General features: G+C 42.0%; 1 protein-coding gene across 1 annotated transcript; it reads right to left on the reverse strand.

Moving 5' to 3' along the window:
• On the reverse strand, positions 4210 to 5763 carry LOC109947249. The gene has a single exon (XM_020557175.1). It carries the CDS (start codon positions 5761 to 5763, stop codon positions 4210 to 4212), a length of 1554 nt encoding a protein of 517 aa, XP_020412764.1.

The following is a 22164-nucleotide window of genomic DNA, read 5'->3' on the forward strand; positions in this document are numbered from 1 at the left end:
TTGGAGCTAATGTCAATGGCATCACAAGAAACCTGCAATTATGTATTTTGCATAAGAAATAAAATAAAGACGCAACCATATCGTAATCCAAACAAAGAAATCTATAGATGACTGGAAAAAATTTCATTCCAAAATTGATGTCAAAAGTACTGCAATGAGTAAATGAAATAACAACAATTTCACATAACCTACCCAACTGTCATTGACTCTACGAAAAAAACCAAGTAAACAAACCCTTACATTCAGTGATCAAGATATTTCAGCTCTTCCAAATCATAGGTGTATACAACACAAAATACTTTAAAAGGCTCAAGATGCACCCATTCACCACGTCTTCTGGTCCAACAGGCTCCTCCTTCAAGAATGCTTCAAGGCACTTATACAGAGAAACAGACTCCTGAGGCTTTTTCGCAAAAAGGCTAGACTTGAAAATCTCTGCCAATGAGCTAAGAAGGCGAGTATCATACTCTGCAATGTACTTTTTTGGCCAACATACAAGCACATTTAATTGCTTGGACTCTTCTTTCTCTACTGTCTCATTCATTACTATCTTTTTATCCTTGGAAGTTCCCTTTTCATCTGTTATGTAAAACTGAAAACCAAAATCCAAAGGTGAGTCAGCCCCATTTCCATAGCAGGAGTTCACACCCCCACCTAAAACAGGAGGTGTTGTGTCCTGTGTTCCACTGACTTCTTCAAGAGTGGCGCTCTCTGAACTATCAAGACATTCTTGGGAATCATTTCTAGGTGTTTGAAATGGCTTAAGTAATTTCAAGTACAAATTGCAGATATCTGATCCACTAGCAGAATTACAAAGTCTTGATACAAGAGGAATTCCAAAGCTTGATGTCATTTTTCCATGCATGTACTGCCTGACAATATAGAACAAATAAGAGGGTTAAGAGTGGGCATGTACTGCCTGTCAGAATCAGCAAATTGTACACAGGACCCAGTATGTCAATGAAGAACTAACTCATCAGAGAGCATATTCCTTAGTCTTTGAAAATTACGACTACTAGGAGATCAAAATGCTAGGTGTAAATTATGAAATATGTTAGAATTTGGTATTTAGCTTGCTGGTTTTAGTGACTGATTTACAGAACAAAATAAAACCTTTTGTAAGCAACGTATGCAGAGGAGAGAAAAACTCAGAGAGAATGAGAATGTTTCAGTCTATTTTTTTTCATCTATTGCATCAGAGCCAAAAACACACTATATGCATGACACAAGCTGCCAAAAAAAAAAAACAGATCCTAAAAACTAGGACACAAGGACTCATCTCCAGCCATTCAAGGTCATTGGAGGCTATGATTCTTACACCTAGGCTAGAAATCATTACAGCATAAAGGACTAGGACAGCTAAGAATGACAGCTGTAGAGTTTCTCAAAATAGTAAGAAAACTAGCCGTTGGACATATCCTATAACAGCTATTACTATAAGAGGAAAGTTCTTCAGCTCCTTCGATTCTTCATCCTCTTCACTGTCAATCTGCAGGATTAACATCTGCAGCTTGATTCAAGACTAGTATGCAGCTTAACTCTCAACAGCCTCTCCTAAGCTGCTTACTGGTTTAACTTCAAGCTTCAACCTCAAATAATTGAATCGATCTTTGGGCAGAGCTTTTGTAAAAATATCTGCCAACTGTTCTTCACTTCTACAGAATCTCATGTCAATCACCCCTTCTTGTAAAGCTTCCCTTATGAAATGATACCTTCGGTTTATGTGCCTTGTTTTCTAATGGAAAACAGGGTTTTTGACCATTGATATTGCTAACATGTTGTCACAAAACAATGGTGTTGCATCAGGTTGCATTTCACCAAAATCATCCAACACAAACCTTAGCCAGATAGCTTGAGCAGTTGCCTCAGTTGCTGAGACGTATTCTGCTTCTGCAGTTGACAATGCAACTGTGTTTTGCTTGACTGAAGCCCATGAAAAAACTCCACTACCAAAACTGAATGCATATCCAGATGTGCTTCTACTGTCATCTTCACTGCCAGCCCAATTAAAGTCACAAAAACCAATTAGAACAGCATTCTTGTCCTTTGTAAATTCAATGCCATAGCTGAGAGTGCCTTGAATGTATCTGAGAACCCTTTTTGCAATTCTCATGTGCTTCTTTGTGGGGCTATGCATGAATCTTGATAACAAACTGGCTACAAACATTATATCAGGCCTGGTTGCAGTCAGTTACAACAGGCTGCCAACAATTTTTCTAAACAAACCTTCATCAGCCAACTGACTTCCATAAACTTTCTTTAGTTTCTCACCAATGGGTAGAGGAATTGTTACTGACTTACAATCCTCGAGACCAAACTTCACAAGCAAGGACTTTGCATACTTGCTTTGATGAATAAACACCCAATTTTCAGTTTGTAGAACTCTCATTCCCAAGAAATGATGTAGGAGTCCTAAATCAGTCATTTCATACTTCTACATCATGTCCCTTTTAAACTCACTGACCAAAGCATTACTGTTTCCAGTATAAACTATATAATCAACATATATAAAGACAATGATCAGTTTTCCTTCTTCATCAGTTCTAGTATATAAGGTGGCCTCACTGATGCTTCTTTTAAAATTGCAGCTAGTTAGATAGGTGTCAATTTCACTGTACCAGGCTCTGGGAGCCTGCTTCAAACCATAGAGAGCCTTCTTCAATTTATAAACCTTATGACTTGCTGTTTTCACTTCAAACCCCTCTGGTTGCTCAGTATAAACCTCCTCCTCAAGTACTCCATTCAAGAAGGTTGACTTAACATCTAATTGGAACAACTTCCAACCCTTTTGTGCTGCAAGTGCAATCAAAGTTCTAATTGTATCTAACCTTGCCACCGGGGCAAAGGTTTCATTATAATCAATACTAGGTTTCTGAGCATACCCTTTAGCTACAAGTCTAGCCTTGTGTTTTTGAACTGTTCCATCAAGATTCAGCTTGGTTTTGAACACCCATTTGACTCCTATGACTGGTTTATTTGTAGGCCTTTCCACTAGCTCCCAAGTTCCATTCTTTTCAATAGTTTCAATCTCAGCATCCGTTGCTTCCTTCCATGCTTTGTCTTCAACAGCTTCATAATAAGTTTCAGGTTCAATAATGGTCATGTGACATCTTGCATAAATGTCCTCCAAACTTTTCAACTTTACTGGTGTATTGCTTGGAGTTGACCCTTGACTGGTACCACTGCCATTGCTTTCAGAGACATGTTCATCATCTGAGATTAATTGATTCAGATTTGGTGAAGCAATGCTATGAGTTTCATGAGAGGTTTCTTCTGTTTCAGTTATCTCAGAACTTCCATTTTCAAAGATGAGAGGCACATGGACAGTTTCATCTTGCTTGCTTTCCCAATTCCAGGATTTGTTCTCGTAAAAAACAACACTTCTAGAGAGTATGATCTTCTCAGTTTGAAGATTATAGATCCTGTAACCCTTATCACAGCTGCCATAACCCATAAAAATTCCTTTGCTTGCTTTGTCATCAAACTTCTGTCTGGTTTGATGGAATGTGACTGTAACAGATACTTCCAAACACTCTCAGGTGTTTTACACCTGGTTTTCTTCCTGTGAAAGCTTCAAAGGGAGTTTTGTCTGTAACTGAAGTGGTATAGCACCTGTTTTGCAGATACACAGCAGTACCAACTGCTTCAGCCCAGAACTTTACAGGAATTTTCTTCTCAGTCATCATTGATCTTGCCATTTCACAAATGGTTCTGTTTCTTCTTTCAGCAACCCCATTTTGCTGAGGTGAGTAGGCAATAGTCAATTGCCTCTCCATGCCAAGATCACTGCAATACTCAAGGAATTCATGTGAAGTGTATTCTCCACCTCTGTCACTTCTTAGTTTCTTTAAATTGAATCCACTTTGTAGCTCAACAAAAGCTTTGAACTTTTTGAACACACTTATCACACTTGACTTGTTTCTGAGAAAATATACCCAACACATTCTTGAATAGTCATCAATGAATGTGATGAAATATTTATTTCCTCCAATGGACTCATTTTGCATTGGACCACATACATCCGTGTGTATCAACTCAAGTGGATTCTTAGCTCTCCAAGGCTTCTCATTCTCAAATGGTTCTCTGTGGCTTTTACCATACACACAGCCTTCACATACTCATTCTTTTTCTGAGAAATCAGGTAAGCCTAACACCATTTGTGTTTGCTGCATTTTTTTCATGCTTGCAAAATTCAAATGCCCCAATCTTCTATGCCAAATCCATGGATCTTCTTGTACTGCTGCTTTCATTCCCATTGCAAATAGATTCCATAGACAATGGAAAGCATCTATTTCCAGCCATTGCTACTTTGGCAACAACATTGTCAAGACTGCTTTCGTCACATATTAATGCATAGTTTCCTCCAAATAGAATGTAGTACCCATGCTCCATCATTTGTCCTATACTCAACAAATTCTCATCTAGACCAGGGACGAACAACACCTCATTTATATATCTTCTCCCTTTTCTTGTCTCAACTACAAATATCCCTTTTCCTGTGGCTTGAACAAGATCACCAGTGCCCATTTTCACTTTACAGGTCACTGATCTATCAAGATTGATCAACAAGGACTCTTGAGAGGTCATGTGGTTGCTGCAAGCACTGTCAACAAAACACACAGACTTGCTTGATGCAATTGAACTTGCATGACAAGCATAGAACATTGTTCCTGTGGTTACGTCTTCCTCCTTTGCACAGTTTGCAACTTGTTTGCCATTGTCACAGTCCTTAGTTAAATGACCAAACCTATTGCATTTTCCACATCTAGGTTTGCCTTTGTGCCTGCACACACCAAAATGAAACTTCTGACAGACTTGGCACTGTGGTTCCACACCTCCTTGACTGCTACTTCCTTGCTTGTTTTGTGAATTGAAACTGTTGTTCCAATTCCCTCCAGAGCCATTATTCCAATTTGAGCCATTATTGTTGTTAAAGTTTCCACCTTGAGACCAATTTGAGCCCTTTTTGTTCTGTCCTTTCCATTTTTGATTTTGCTTTCCCTGAGAACTTTTGTTAGCTCCAAAAGCGTAATTATTTCCAACTCTAAGACTGCTAAAAGCTTTCTCAGTTCCTGCCAATTTATCCCTTTCTTCATGTAGATCCTCTCTCTTATCATAGACTTTGACAGATGCAAGAATTTCTTCAACTCTAATAGTGTCAAGGTCTCTGGTTTCTTCAATGATTGACACTATGGACTTGTACCTCCTACTTAGACTCATCAACAATTTTTGAACAATCCTTTTCTCTGTTACATCTTTTCCTAGAGATTTCAGGTTGTTTACAGTTTCAAAAAATCGAGCCAAGTAGCCATCCAGAGATTCAACATCATTCATTCTCAAATATTCAAAATCAGCTCTAATAGCTTGTAATTTCACAGCTCTTACCTTTTTATCTCCTCTGAACTCGCTTCTTAGAATTTCCCAAGCACCTTTTGCAGTCTTCTCATTTCTGATGCGTGGAAAGAGTTCATCTGTTAGTGCTCCTTGAATAAGACTCAAAGCCTTGGCATTTTTGATCTTATCTTCTCTGGAGATAGTAGGTGCTTCCACTGGAATTTGCTCAGCCTCACTCTCTTCATCTCCAGTGCCTTCAGAGCCTGCTTCCTGCTCAATAATCGGCTGTGGCTGTATTCCAATCTCCACTGCATCCCATATATCATATGCTATGAGGATAGTCTCCATTTTTACTGACCAAAAATCATAGTTTGAACCATTGAACTGTGGAGTTCGTAAATCTCCACCTGCAGAACTTGATCCCACCATTTTGATGTGAGTCTCAGTGAACCACATAATAAAAGAGCAACCTTTATCCCTTATAGAGATTTCAGGAAAACCCCCTTTCTCACAGCTCACGCCCCTTCTATGAAATCAGACGAGGAGCTCTGATACCATGTTAGAATTTGGTATTTAGCTTGCTGGTTTTAGTGACTGATTTACAGAACAAAATAAAACCTTTTGTAAGCAACGTATGCAGAGGAGAGAAAAACTCAGAGAGAATGAGAATGTTTCAGTCTATTTTTTTTTCATCTATTGCATTAGAGCCAAAATATATGCATGACTCAAGCTGCCAAAAAAAAAAACATATCCTAAAAACTAGGACACAAGGACTCATCTCCAGCCATTCAAGGTCATTGTAGGCTATCATTCTTACACCTAGGCTAGAAATCGTTACAGCAGAAAGAACTAGGACGGCTAAGAATGACAGCTGTAGAGTTTCTCAAAATAGTAAGAAAACTAGCCGTTGGACATATCCTATAACAGCTATTACTATAAGAGGAAAGTTCTTTAGCTCCTTCGATTCTTCATCCTCTTCACTGTCAATCTTCAGGATTAACATCTGCAGCTTGATTCAAGACTAGTATGCAGCTTAACTCTCAACAAAATATACCCATATTGCGTTTTCTTAAAGACAAAAGTCTTCTTCTTCTTTTTTTTTTTCCGACCAAAAAAAAAAAAGTATTCATATAATTACAATCAACCAGTCACTATATTCTCTGCTATTCCCAGATTGGACACTCTTCTATGGACATTCAGCTTCAACATACACATGGCCGCAAGTTTAAATGCATCTCCAAAAGTACAAGAAACTATCATTTTTAGGTAATAATGAACTTTCACTTTCAGTTAATGAAAAAAGGTTATATACAATAAAACCCTTCACATAGAAAAAATAAAAAATAAAGGAAAACAATATAGTATTTAGTGACTTATTTCAACAAGAACAAAGTAAAATTAGTTGTGTTGGTGGAAACTAGCTGGTAGGGCTGTTCAGCTGAGGAAACTGCAACCTTATCCGATCCAATGTCTTTCCTGGGTTTCCTTTTGATTCAATCTTGTGCAACCCCATGAGGTTGCTTCAGCCTTGGGTTTGGATTTTCATAACCACTAGAAACCAATCCAAACAACTAAACATATTTTACGTAATATTGATATACTAGGAGGCTACAATCTTTTGAATCTCTAATCAAAAGGACAAAGCTAATCAATCTCTAATCTCTCCAGCAGCCTCTTTTGAATATCCTCTCCAACTTATCTGCCACCTCAATTCTATTCCAATGCCATTTTCAAGAACCAAAGTGGCATCACCCACTCTCATGGTCACAGACTTACAACCCCCTCTCAATTTAACCTCTATTCTCCTTCCTCTTTCATCTCCACTAAGGCCCCAACTCACAAGTACCCTTTCTGATATGTTCTAAACTACTACTACCATACAGATCTCAGAATGGGTGGGTTCAGTTTTCATGTGTGCGCGGCATTGGGCCACAGACCTTGTAACCTAAAGAGCTCAATCCATTAGAATCTGAGCATCCAACACAAAACCAAATGGCAATGGGTGGTGAGGCCCAAGATCATTTAACCCACTAAGGCAAGGCTTCTATTTCTAATGTGGGATAACACTCTCAACACGCCACCTCACATGTCGCTCTCATGAGCGTGACAGGGGACCACATGTTAAGCCCAACGTAGATAACCTGGCTCTGATACCATATTAGAATGCATATACATCCAATCCAAAACGAATTAGCAATGGGTGGAGATTGGAGAGGCACAAGATCATTTCAACCACTAGGGCAGGGCTTCTACTTCCAATATAGGATAATACTCTCAACAAAGTTTGAGTTGTACAACAAAACTAATCAAACCCATGAACAACCCTACTGGCTACATCCGAACAAAACCCAAATGCAAGTCTCGTAAGTCAACAAAAATATGAGATCATAAGAAAAGACCAAACGAGCTTCAGATTGTCATAGCACGCAGTAGATGTCAATATCATTGCCCATATCAAGAAAACTCTATTGTTTTGATAATTGTTGATGCATAAAAATGGTTCGGCACTTAGTGATATTGGGCCTTCGGTATGCTCTGGGCTTCGATAGAGCATGTGATCTACAATATAGCAAATGCTCGGTAAGACCTAGGGCACCGGTGTGATACCGGCCGAAAGCTCTCCGATGCTTAAATAAGTACGGATTTAGTAAACTTGAACTGACAGATCAATAGGCAGTATGCCGTAGATTCTGATTACCTCCATTTTGGGGAATTGTGCTCCTTTTATAAGGCTTGGGAGGTGTGCTAGTTTAGTAGATTTCCGATGTGGGACTGCGGACATCGATTGTGGGCTTGCCACGTGTCCTGGAATAGGAGGTTGCCCAAATCAATGAATCAGTAGACAGGGTGCCGAAGGCTATTATGTTCAGGTTCAAACTGGCCCACGTGTCTGGTTCTCATTGGCAGGTTCATTTTGGAAAAACAGGAGTCCCCCAAGTTCTCATTCGAGAGTTCTCGGATGGGGACTTGATATTTTCTTCGGTAAGCAAAATGTTGTCCTAACGGCAGCCAAGGCGATTTTCGACTCGATCGATCGGTAATCCAGACTGTTTTCCGGCATTCAAAGCTCGAAATAAGGTATTGTTCGGCACCCTTATTCAATACTCCTACTATGTGCACGTCCTTCCTTGGCATGAACTAGACTAACCATAGGGTTCCGTTTGGTAGTCTAGTTGCCATAGCTAGTGATGTAGGAATCGGTAGGCTAGTCTTTTGCATGGCCCTTAGTTTCCTGTTCTATGTTTTATAGATGTCCGATAGCGAGTCACCATTCGAGAGTGAGCCCAATGCGTTCGATGGAGAGTCAGCGGATGGTTTGTTTGATACAGATAACTAGGCTGTGAGCCTCGAAGCTGAGGGCGAAGAAGATACCAATATCGAAATACTCGGTGAATGCCTAAGCTCCGTCCCTACCCACAGCATCGGGAAAGGGCTTATAACAAGGCAACCAGTGCCGTTGGCAGTGGTATACCATGACGGTAGTCACGTCGGCATGGGCCAGCACTGCGAGTTCCAAATCGGGAACGCCCGGGTGCCAGAGGAGCATACCGGTCATCAATCGGAGGCCTCCACATCTTGTCGTGGAAAGCCATCTACCGAACTCGCATCCCTGCCGAAAGTTACAATAGTTCATCGGGGAAAACCTAGGGTGCCCATGGGCGTGCGGAAGGAAAATCTTTTTGGGGTAGATTACCTAGAGCCCAATAAGATTACCGAACGGGAGATAGTCAAGCTTCATGCTGAGTACCTTATCCCAGATTCGGTAAGGATGAGGATCCCGGGTCCTACAGAATCACTCAGCAGACCGAATGACGGTGAAGTCATCTTCTTTACCAACGTCTTTCTACAGGGGTTCGATTGCCGCTACAGCCTATCGTCCAGAAGATACTGGCCCAGATCGGGTATGCTCTTGGCCAATACAATCCCAGTTTTTGGGTGCCGGGGAAGGACAGCCTTCTTACGAGCAATTCTCCTACCTGTACAGTGTCACGAAGTCCAAGTGTGTCGATCACAGAGGTTGGGTTCATGCCAATTGTCTCCGGGCTTCTGAGCGGGGCCATTTCGTGAGCACCGTGCCTACTTCTCAGAAGTCCTGGAGAAATCGAATGGTGCTCCTATCTGCCGATTGGGAGTTGTCATCGGGACTGCCCATCCGTTTCCACATTCCTACCACCTTCCAAATAGCCGGTAGGTCAACATGCCGATCAGTAGGTTGATAGTCGTCCCTTTCTCAGAGGTCTTAACCTTGCTTTGTTTTCGTTTGATTTTTTTTGTAGGCAAGATGAAGCAACTGAGCCCCACTCAATCAGAGATTCATCTGATCGATAGGGTGAGGTTGAAAGCTCCTACCGCTGATAGGGTGTACCCTCAGTTCCTCCTTACCGAGAACCTTTTCAGAGCCAACCTTGTCAGCCATGCCGAAAGTAAGTGCGCTTCACTTACCTTATATGTTCGCTTATATCATGTTGGTTGCTTATCGAATGTTCATTTTTGTAAAGTGACGGATGCCAGGAGAGCTGCCAAAGCCAAGAGGATGAATGAATCTTCAAGAAGGTACCTCATGCTGGGCCTATAGGGGAAAAAGAAGAATCCGCAACCGGAGGCGGCCCCTATGCAGGTGACGAACGTCGATCACAAATAGCAGACTCTTACCGAGCGACTGCGGCAGTTGAACGGCCAGTCTGTGCATAAGAAAACTACCGGGACTGACTCAACACCGAAGCGTGGCCAGCCTACTGAAGACACGGCCTCCAAAGCTGCCAGGAAGCGGTCGCTCACAGTGGACCTTGACGCCGAGCCCGTGCCCAAGCGTGGTCGGCCTTCGGACATCCCGAAGGCTATCCTTTATGTCGAAGATGACGAAGGCCCTACCGAGCCTATCAACATTTCCTTGGTTCGCAAATGGAATTGTCAAAGATCGAGGTACTGCCGAAGAAGCTCCTTCGGGAAGAAGCCGGTTGTGCCTTCCGTCTCCAGGCATAGGGAAGTGCGGTAAGTTTTTTGATACCCATGTGTGGCCGCCTTTTGCTTTCAGAATTCTTCAGAACTTAACTTGTTTTTCAGGAGTCGATGGACATGTGGCTGTGCATGAAGTGGGCCATCACTACTGCCGAGCGCGCCAAGAAGGCTTACGAGGATGGCCGTGCAAAGGTTGCCGAGGCAGGCAAGGCTCTTCAACACCACACTCATCTGCTGAAGGTCAAACAAGCTGCTGAACGACAAGTTAAAGCTTCAAAGGCTAAGCTGGCAGAGATTAGAGTGGCTCTGGAGACCGCGGTGTCGGTGGCGAGAGATGCTGAGGAGGCCAAGGCAGCTGTGCAAGTGGCGCTGGAGGAATCTGAGGCTGCCATGGCGAAGGCTTCGGAGATCGAGGCTGCCATTCAGGAGGCGATAAGGGGTTACCGTTCATATGAGGAGTTCACTGTCCTGCTAGACAGTGAGGTAGGCTTGGAGATGGCGGATCTCCTCTATTGCTTCAAACGGTACAACCCCGGTCGGAAGCTAAACCTCAACTTCATCGCCGATCCTCCTCCTCTACCGGAGGGCATTACCGAGGAGATGATCGAAGAATATGAGGGGGAGGCCGCTCCGGAGAAGGCCTTTGCTGCCGAGTGCCCTGCTGTTGTCGAGGAAGCTCCTGCCGATGCTGCTGGCTAGGGGCCTACCGCTTAATTTATCTATTGCTTTGTGTTTATTTTCTTTGTACCTGCCATAAAGTAGCTTATCTGAACACCTTGATGCCAAGTGCATCTCTTAATATATTTTGATATTTAACTGCTTTTGATCATTTGGTAATTTATGCTTTCTACCGTTTCTGCATTCTTTATTGTCGCCGAGGGCTAACAGTTTTTAATTGCCGAAGGCAAATCATATGTATAAATAAAGAATTTTCTTCAATTTGGCAAATTTGCGAGTGCAGATAAGATCGGTAGTATTGGACTCATGCCTATCCACTGCCATAGGGTAAATAAAAGTTTAATTTATAAGCATAGGGTAATTCATTACCGATGGTCCCTACCGTATCTTTTAAATAATGAAAAATAAACAAACATACCGAAGGTTCTGACTATATATAAGCCGAAGGCCCTTTTCTTTTTCTTTTTTTTAATTTTTGCCAAAGGCATGAGTTACAGGTTCATCATATTATACTTTTGCCCTGCCGTAGGCTAGGTGACTTATTTAAAATAATATTTCAAATGCTCTATGTTCCAAGGATGACCGAGGGTCTTACCGTTGGAGTCTCTTAGTCGATAGGTCCCCGATCGCAGGATGCCTTTGACCTCATATGGTCCCTCCCAGGAAGGTCCGAGGGTCCCTTCTGTGGGATTCTTGGTTGCCAGAGAGACTTTTCGCGTGACCTAGTCCCCAATTTGGAAAGAGCGGGTTCTAAGCCTGGAGTCGTAATATCGAGAGACGCGCTGCTTCTATGCCTCATTCCGAAGGTTGGCTTGCGCTCGGCGTTCTTCGATCAAGTCGAGGCTTAGTGCGAGTGCTTCCTCGTTCGTCTTTGGAGCCAAGCTTTCCATTTGATAAGAGGGCTCGTCGATCTCCACGGGAACTACGGCTTCCGAGTCGAAGGCTAGAGAGAAAGGGGTTTCTCCGGTTGACGTTCGGTAGGATGTCCGAATGGCCCATAGTGCTTCCGGAAGTTTCTCCGGCTGACATTCGGTAGGATGTCCGAATGGCCCATAGTGCTTCCGGAAGTTTCTCCGGCTTTGTCGAGCTGCTCCCTTGGCTTTGTCGAGCTGCTGTTTCAGCAGTTTCTTAATGATTTTGTTTATTACTTCGACTTGATCGTTCGACTGGGGGTGAGCTGGCGAAGCGAAGAACAGATTGATCTTGAGGCGAGTGTATAACTGTCTAAAGATTTTCGAGTCAAACTGCCTGCCATTATCGGTGACGATTGCATAGGGGATATCGAATTGGTAGCAAATGTGATTCCAGATAAAGTCTTCCATCCTAGCTGCCGTTATGGTTGCCAGAGCTTTGGCCTCTACCCATTTGGTGAAATAGTCCACAGCAACCACGGCATACTTGACCTGGCCTTTGTCTTGCGGCATTGGACCGATCAAGTCCAGTTCCCATTGGGCGAAAGGCCATGGGCTTAAGATCAATGTTAAAGGCTCGAGAGGGATGTAAGGTATGTTGCCGAAGCGTTGACATTTGTCGTACCTCTTTACTAGTGTGATTGCGTCTTGGTGCATAGTGGGCCAATAATACCCTTGCTTAAAGGCCTTATGTGCGAGCGATCAGGATCCAAAATGGTCGCCACACACGCCCCCGTGGATTTCCCGAAGGACGTAGTCCCCTTTTTTGGTGGTGATGCATTTCAGATACGGCATAGTATAGCCGCGTTTGTAGATGACGTCATTGATAACTGTGTATCTTGCCGATCGGTACCGTAATTTTCGGGCCTGTGACTTGTCGGAGGGCAGTGTACCGTTTGTTAGGAAACCGTAAATAGGGGACACTCACATGTTTTCGTACCGTATGGTACATAGCTTGAAAGTTGTCGTGCTAGCTTGAGATAGGATCTCTACCGGCACCTTTCTGCCGACCTTGTCATTCATTGCCGAAGCTAGTCGTGCCAGTGCATCGGCATGACTATTTTCCATCCTGAGGATTTGCCGAATCTCTTAAGCCTGAAATGCCTCGAGGAGTCAGTGTGTGGTTGATAAGTAGGCTGTCATGGAGGTATCCCTAGCTGCGAAGTCTGCCGTTATTTGATTCACTATGAGCTGGGAGTCGCTGTGGATTTGTTTTGCGCTCATGCTCTTGGCTAGCCGAAGGCCGGCCAGAAGAGCTTCATACTCAGCCTCGTTGTTGGAGGTTCTGAAGTTAAATCGGAGGGCATATTCGACCTTGGCTCAATCTGGAGTAGTTAACACCAGACCAGCTCCACAACCTTGTTGATTTGCTGAGCTGTCGACATGCAGAATCCATACGGGAACGGAAGGGTCGAAGTGTTCGGCATTCTTCTTGCCTGGCTCCTCGGCATCAGCGTCTGAACTGGCTGGCTCTGGTGCCACCGAAGGTGTAAGCTTGGAAATGAAGTCAGCAACGGCTTGCCCTTTCTCCGCAGGTCTTGGTATGAACTGTATGTCAAACTCCCTTAACTCAATTGCCCATTTGATCAATCGGCCGAATGTTTCTGGTTTCTGGGTTACTTGCCAAAGCGGTTGGTTGGTTAAGACTGTAATTTCGTGCGCTTGGAAGTATGGGCGGAGTCTTCGAGCCGAGACTATGAAAGCCAGGATTAGCCGTTCCATAGGAGGATACCGAAGCTCTGTGCTCTGGAGCACCTTACTGACGTAAAAAATCGGTAATTCTGCCTTCTCTGGCTTCCTTATCAACACCGAGCTGACGGCAGTGCTGGATACCGAAAGGTCGAGAAATAGAACTTCACTAGGAAGTGGTTTTGACAATAGCGGTGCCTTGCTCATGTAGTTCTTTAAGTCTTGAAATGCTTTGTCGCATTCGACAGTCCACGTGATATGTTGTTTGCCCCCTTTCAAGGCTTTAAAGAATGGTACGCACTTATCGGTAGCCTTGGAAATGAAGCGTGTTAATGCCGCGACTCGTCCGGTGAGACTCTAAATTTCCTTCTATGCCTTCGGCATTTCCATGTCGATTATGGCCTTGATTTTCTCAGGATTTGCTTCGATCTCTCTCTGACTGATCATAAAACCGAGAAACTTACCCGAAGACACACTGAAGGCGCACTTCGTTACGTTTAGTCTCATTCGGTAATCCTTCAGTATACCGAACATGAGGGTCAAGTTGTCTAGATGCTCCCTTGTCGTTTGGCTTTTTACCAACATATCATCAACGTACACTTCCATGTTGCTGCCAATATGTTTGGCGAAAATTCGGTTAACAAGCCTTTGGTATGTTGCCCTTGTGTTTTTTAGGCCGAACGGCATGACATTGTAACATACAATCCTCGGTCAGTGATGAATGCCGTATGCTCGTTATCGGCAGGGTTCATAAATATCTTGTTGTATCGCGAATAGGGGTCCATGAAGCTCAGCAGCTCGTGACCGGTAGTTGTGTCCACGAGCTGGTCGATACGGGGCAACGAGAAGCTATCTTTCGGACAGGCTTTGTTCAGGTCAATATAGTCTTGGCACATTCGCCACCCGCCTTTTGCCTTGCGTACCATTACCGAGTTTGCTAGCAGATAGGGTACGTTGCTTCCCTGATAAAGCCGATGGCTTTTAGTTTGTCAACTTTGGTACGCATGGCTTCGTACCATTCGACATCGTATGAACGAAGCTTCTGTCTCACAGGTTTGTAGGCGGGGGAGATGCTGAGCTTGTGGCTGATGACCTCAGGGGATATGTCTGGCATGTCATCATAAGACCAGGCGAAAACCTCGGCATAGTGCCGTATGAACTCGATAAACTGCGTCCGGAGAAACAGGGCGAGTGTGGTGCCGATCTTGACGCACCGATCATGTTGCTTTTCGTCCAGTATCAGCGTTTCCAGTTTTTTGGCGGGTTGTGCCTGTGGTGTTGGGGTTTTGTCTCTTGGGTCGTCAATTAGCCCGTTACCGTTCGGTACCCCCAGGACAGACATGGTCTCCTATGGAGGTTTAATGGCTACTGACTTTAGTGCCGTCTCATAGCACGTCTGTGCACTAAGTTGATCTCCTCGAACAGAGCCTGTGCCGTTGTACATTGGGAATTTCATCAACAACATATGGGGGGACATGTGTGCTTTGATTCCGGTAAGTGTCGTTCGTCCGACTATGATGTTATATGCCGTTGGGCAGTCGACGATAAGAAATTGGTCATAGGTTATTGTTTTCCGAGAGGCAACACCGAAGGCGATGGGTAGACTGACACTGCCGACTGGCTGGACCAGATCCCCACAGAAACTAAGTAGTGGTGTTATTTGTCGATTAACCTGGCTATCGGCTATTCCCATTCCTCTGACAGCATCGGCGAAAATTACATTTACCGAACTTCCAATGTCAATCAGTACCCGTCCTACGTCGTAGTTGGCGATTTCAACTCAAATGATCATCGGGTCATCATAGGGGTAAAGGATCCATTTTTCCTCTTCTTCACAAAATGCGATGGGTTCCCACCCTACCCATGGAACTTTGCGATGCCGATCAGCTTCTATGCCGAAGACTTGAGGGTAGTGCGCAGCCCGTATGTATTGCTTTACCGATTGATTGGACATACCCGCCAGTGTGGGACCTCCACTGATGGTGCTGATCATGTTGATCTGTCGATTCCCATTCGTCACCGGTGCTTGCGGTGGTCTGGCGATGTACTGATCCAGCTTATGTTCCCAAATTAAGCGTTCGACAATTTTCCTCAGGCTTATGCACTCCTCAGTGTTATGACTGTTATGCTGGTGGTATCGGCATAATTTGCCGGTATCCTGATTGTCCTGCCGATTGGGCTTTCGGTGGTTCAGCTTTGGTATTATCTCGTTTTTGTTTATCAAAACGGCCTCGTAGGTGGTATTTAGCAGGGTGTGAATACTTCTTGACCGTGGTCGTAATTCGGTAAGGGCGCCCGGTGGTCGTTGCGACCGTATTTTCCTTTTTCTTTCTTTAAGTTCCCCTGCCGAGCGTCTCGGTCATCTTTCCGTTTGTGCCCTGCCGAGGATTCGCCAGTTCTTCTAGGGGCATATGAAAATTCTTGCCCGGGGTAACTCTTCAACGCTGGTTCTTGCTGATACGCCGAAGGCCTGGACTTTGAGTTGAAATACTCGGCCTTGGCATGAATTGCCGCTTGCTTCATCAGCTCGTCATAGGTGCGCCAGTTGCTACTGTGCATGAGGTACCGAAAGTGTGAGGACCGAAGGCCACTCTGAAGGCACCGTAGGCTGCCCTGTCGTCTGTTTCCGAACACCTCGAGTACTCGTGAATGAAGCGTGCAGCATATTCTCTCAAAGGATCATCTTCTCTTTGCCGAATCGTGTACAGATCATCGGTAGAATACAGATGGTCTGTCTGAATCACAAAGTGATTAAGGAAAATCTGCTTTAAATCGTCGAAGGAGTCTACCGTTCCTGGCTCCAGACGGTAAAACCAATTCAATGCCGCCCCCATAAGCGCGGACGGAAACAGCAGGCATTGCCCTTCGTCGCTGAGTCCCTTGCATCCTATTGCCGATTGGAAGGAATGGAGATGCGTTACGGGTTCTTCCACCCCGGTGTAGAATGGTATACGTAGAGGCTGTATCTCTCTGTCCTGCTGTGACCGCTTGATTCGTTCGATAAATGGTCCTAACCGAAGCTTTCCCAGTCTGGTTCCTAAGAACGAACTCGGTCGTTTTCCATCTTCTGGACTCTCTGAAAAAGGAGACGGACGACGAGATCTCGACTAGGTACTTCGTGGGAGCTATAGTCCTCCGAACGTCTCTATGGGCTTACCAGCCTGGCCTCCGAGTACCTCGTTGGCGTTGCCGAACAGTAGATAGACTCGCTGGTATTGGAAGGGACATACTCAGAGTTTGATTCGGCGATGGATTGTAAGCCCCGAATCTTCCGAATTGGTGACTTACCTCCCAAATCCTTCAATTGTAAGTCTCGAAGTTGAGCATTGACTCTGATCGGAGATCACTGTCTGTCGACCTCCTTGTCGTTAAGACGATGATGGCAATCGGCATAAACTTTCTTCGGTAGATGGGGCTGATCTCTGGGTGCCGGAACTACCAACTGCTTGGAGGGCGTAGGCGTTACCTTTGCCCCCTTCCTGCCCTTCTTCTGCCGACTAGGAGTCTGCAGACTCTGGGAAGATTGGGTGGTTTGGATATTCTGCGTTTGCTATTGATTGAGCAATTGCTGGGTTTCGTCCACTTTAGACGAGAGAAGATTGTTATGTTCTTGCAACTTAGCCATGTCCTGCCGAAGAAAAGTGATTTGGGCCAGAAGCTCTGCTTCAGCAGTGGTTTGATTTACGGGTGAATTATCGAAAGGTGTGCAAAGGGGCAGCGCGGGGCTTGCTCCGCTTTGCCTTCCGAACGGTAATCCATTTTCCGATAAGAACGTTGGTACTGAGGTGGTCCCCATATGTTCTGGGAATAATGGGTCGATTCTTCTCGCTTCCCACAGACGGTGCTAAACTGTTGATGCGTAAAAATGGTTCGGCACTTATCGCGCTCAACTTAGTGATGTTGGACCTTCGGTATGCTCTGGGCTTCGATAGAGCGTGTGATCTGCAATATAGCAAACGCTCGGTAAGACCTAGGGCACCGATGTGATACCGGCCAAAGGCTCTCCGATACTTAAATAAGTACGAATTTAGTAAACTTGAACTGACATATCAATAGGCAGTATGTCGTAGATTCTGATTACCTCCATTTTGGAGAATTGTGCTCCTCTTATAAGGCTTGGGAGGTGTGCTAGTTGAGTAGATTTCCGATGTGGGACTGCGGACATCGATTGTGGGCTTGCCACGTGTCCTGGAACAGGAGGTTGCCCTAATCAATGAATCGGTAGACAAGGTGCTGAAGGCTATTATGTTCAGGTTCAAACTGGCCCACATATCCGGTTCTCATAGGCAGGTTCATTTTGGTATAAACAATAACCTTACCTGATGTTACATTTGTTTTCGCATCCAAAAGAAAATCTTCAAAGTTTAATCACTTTCTGAGCCCAATAATTCTAGTCTCATTGGCATAAAGTAAACCGCCACATACGCATCTCAACAAAAGTCTTTCATAGAACTAAACTGTTTTCGGTAACATCCTTTTCTTTCACAATAACAGTAAGGAGCACCCACTACAGTAAAAACCATTCACATCCATGCAATGAATGTAGTGTGGTTGACAAATACCTTGAAGTTGCTTTAACATAACAAATATTGTGATTCTAAAAGAAATCATGTGTGTTACGTGTCCGCGCATGAGCTTACCTTCTAGACTCCACGAATATATTTGGATCTGTTCTTCCTTCCCTTGAGTTGCTTCCTTGACTTTTCCACCTTTGTATACAGTACATTTTGCACAAGGAGCCAAGTTTGAGAGAGCAATAAACATATAGAGATAAATAAATAGAGAGGGAGAAAGAGAGGGAGCGAGCTTTCTGTATTTACACCATCCATGAGAGAAGAAAAAAATTATTTCATGCCAAACTAACTACGGATTCTTTAATTGAAAGAAACCACATATTAATCATCCTTTGGCACATAAATGTCCCGGTAATTGTCACTAAATTATCTAAAGCTTACAGAATTAAAGATTTTGATGCAAACCTAAAATTTGAAAAAAGGGCACCAATTCATGAAAAATATGGTGTATTTAGTATTAGGGTGTACCAGGGGTATTTTTGGTAGTTAAATAGGGTGTATTTAATTAATTTTACATTTTAATATAAATATTAGAGTGTACTTAGATCATAAAGTGTACTCAGATCATAAAGTGTACTCAGTTAATTTTAAGATTCGTTTAACAACACCCTTTTATATGTACAAATTTTTTACATTTTGATTTTGTCTTTACAATGTATCCATTAATAATTCTAAGAATATGAAAAATATTGCAACTCTTCTTTTGGTGATTGAGAATTGACTTGGTGAACTCTTATATAGTGTTTGTGCATAAAGGTCCTTGACAACTTTCTCTCGTGTAATTGCACATGAACCTCTAATCCTTTTTCTTTTTTTCTTTTTTTTCTTTTTTTTAAAAATTTTTTTTTTAGGGCTACAACTAAGTAGATCCAACATATTTTTTTTAACAACCAAGGACAATCATCATATTTTTTTAAGAACCAAGGAGAGCTTACATTCTAGTTTGTCCATCATGTCAACACATTTATAAGTAAAACTTTTTTTTTTTGTGAGGTTTCAATTTTGGTGTCACTGTAACCACTGGCGGATCTACAGAGGCGCAAGGAGGTGCAGCTGCACCTCCCCTCACAGGAAAATCACTTGGAGAAGCTGGAAATGCCCCTCTGCTACTGCCCACCAGCTGTTCGATTATTTGCTCTAGAGAAGCTCCAGGCAGCAGCTCCTTTGCGTAGGCTGCAGTGCGCAGGGCTGCTTGGATTCTGTTTTTTTAAGTGATATGTCCAAAACGCATAGTTTTGGTCCAAGTGAAAACAAAAATAAAATAAAAAGAAAGGACCAACCTCAGATGAGTTTCAATCGAAATTGGATATCCCAAATAAACCCTATCATCCCCAACTCTTAACCTTACCCCTCCACACCTGAACCACCATTACCCACACTGGCCAACTTCCCAACCACATTCCTTTTTTCTCAATCCTCCTTTGCCTCCATCATCCATTAGCTTTTCTCTTTATGCTTTAATTAATTAAGATGGATTGTTAGGTTTTGGTTAATTGATTGAGTTTTTGTACAGATTTTTTTGAATTTATTTATTTGTATATATTTTTAGTTTTTAATTAATTAATAAAGATTGTTGTGGTTTGATTAAATGATTAATATGGTGATCGGTTAATATGATTAATATAGTGTTTTTAGCCTTTTAAATATTGTTTAAATTATCAGATTGTTTGGTTGTTTTTATTTTGTTAAGCTCCTTTGAAATACTGCCCCTCCTTTGAAAAATTTCTAAGTCTGCCGCTGACTGTAACAAGACCACAATTGCCATTCAGTATGCTAACATTGTCACTATGTTTGCCAATTGAATATTATTTAGAACATGAAGGCTTTGGTGTTTTATAGATCCTCGGAGAGCCAAACCCGTCTTTATAAAAATGGTCCTTATCAAGGGCTGAACCAGGAATTTTTCAACGAGTGGGCTAGCTAAAGTTATTAGCTTAAAATTTAATGATTATTTTTTTTGGTACTTCCAATTTCTATAGTCTTTCTAGAAATAAAAGTAAACATTAAATCATATATACCAAGCTAGTTCATAGCTCCATAGACTAATTTTCAATAAGTTTTAACATAAACTAAATAGGGTTTAACACCATAGTGGATTGAACATCTAAGGCTTTTTACCTAGATTGACTTTAGGTTCCTTCATGCATTCATATCATACATGAAAAGTTTTTTTATGTAAAAATATTGACTAAGTATGAAAAATGGATTTTCGGAATAATCATCTTTTCAAGATAATTTTTGGCGGCTTTTATTCCTTACACATCAAATAAGAAAACTTGATTTTATGGGATTTTAGTATGAAATATATATTGACTTAATGAGCCATCATTTTTAGCCTAAATCATATTTTGCACTAAAACCGATTTTTCATATTTTGATTTTGTGGGAATTTGATTTTCTAGTATTTTTATTTTAATCCAAATGGGGGGTACTTCCTTATTTACATTGTAAACTTAAGTAAATGGAATAATATAAAAATAAATAAAAGTAAAATGACAAAGACAATATGTACAGCTCCACTAACTGGGCTAATATTGAAAATAAGTTAAATATATAGGTTTTATATTTTTTTTCCTAAAAAATCACACTAGGCTACAGCCCATTGTAGCCTTTATTGTGGTTCCGCCCATGATCCTTATGATACTACTTTAACAACAACAAAAAAGTATAATAAACTAGTCCTTTGTAGTCATTGAATGGATGTTTTGTCATGGATATGACTATTTAAATGTAATTACAGGATTAAAACAATATAAATTGGAGTAAACTATAACATTATATATGATCCAATCTTTTTCATATATTTTTGTTCAAGACTTTGTTTTAGAATGCTCTATTACTAATTTGGTACAGGTCCCTAAAATCTATGCCTTTATGAGGCAACGTCTTTATTTCTTTGGTTATTCCAGTTTAGAATATTTGCACAAATGACATGACTCCCAACATAAAGTCACATTCAACCAAAAAGCATGAAATCACACAAAAAAAGAACACGGACAATTGCTAAGTTTATCCTTGTATTTTTATTTTATTGATCTGACCCAATTGAAAAAAAAAAAAAAAGATGATAAAATATATTGTTCATTGCTTACATCTATGAGTAAAGTCCTCCATTTGAAATTGCGTCATTATACAAAATTGGAATGAAAAAAAGAAAATCCTACAGCTAAATTTGATATATTTCCTTTTCATTTTATGCTGGGTGTTTAAGTTTTCGTTGTTTCTTGTTGAAAAAAAAATGAAAATAAATAAATAAATTCCACAGCTAGCAACTTCTCCACCTACCCTTCTTCCAACAACAAGGGATGCCTTCGATCCAAAAAAAAAGACAAGGGATGCCAGGTCAGCATCTCAAATAAGTATCACAACCAAAATCAATCAAATCATGACATTTGTATCTCTTTTTTGTGTTTTGTTCTATTTCTCTTTGAATTAACTGCAGAGTTTCATGAGCGTGTCCTCCTTTTAAAATTGTGTATTATTCAAAATTGAAATTTGCTGGTCATACTTGATATCAGCTAAAAAAGTTTCCAACATCTTGTATCAGTTTTTTCCAGTGTGGGTCATAATTTGAAGAAGTCCACCGACAATTTCTCAAAAGCTATTACCATATTATTACATCCAACTTTGAAAAAAATAGAAGTTTTCAAAAGTTACCCTAAACAACAGTCCTTGAAAGAGAGAGTTCTCCAAGGCTGAAGATTACAAGGATGTTATTTACAGTCTCAACAAGCTTCAAAATTGGAATTTGCATTGTGATAGTTGAGTGGAGGACAGGCTTGAGTGGAAGAATTGATTAATGATGGTACAGAGCCAATGTGGAGATTGTTGATTAGTGGCTCATTTAGTAGTCAAAAGTGGAAATCACTTTCGGTGATTTTGTTTACTATAATGATAAGTGGCTTGTCTTTGCATGGTAAGTGGGCTGCTATCATAATTATTGAGTGGAGCACTTGCCAAAGTAGAGTTGTTGTAGTTTATTTTTCACTCACTGATGGTTGACGCTTTCGCACAACAAA

The sequence above is a fragment of the Prunus persica genome, chromosome G2 (genome assembly GCF_000346465.2).
Source record: "Prunus persica cultivar Lovell chromosome G2, Prunus_persica_NCBIv2, whole genome shotgun sequence".
Lineage (NCBI taxonomy): Eukaryota > Viridiplantae > Streptophyta > Magnoliopsida > Rosales > Rosaceae > Prunus > Prunus persica.

What these genes read in the sequence shown, in the direction of transcription:
- LOC109947249 (XM_020557175.1), bottom strand. Translation starts at nt 5,763, where the DNA reads ATGGTGGGATCAAGTTCTGCAGGTGGAGATTTACGAACTCCACAGTTC.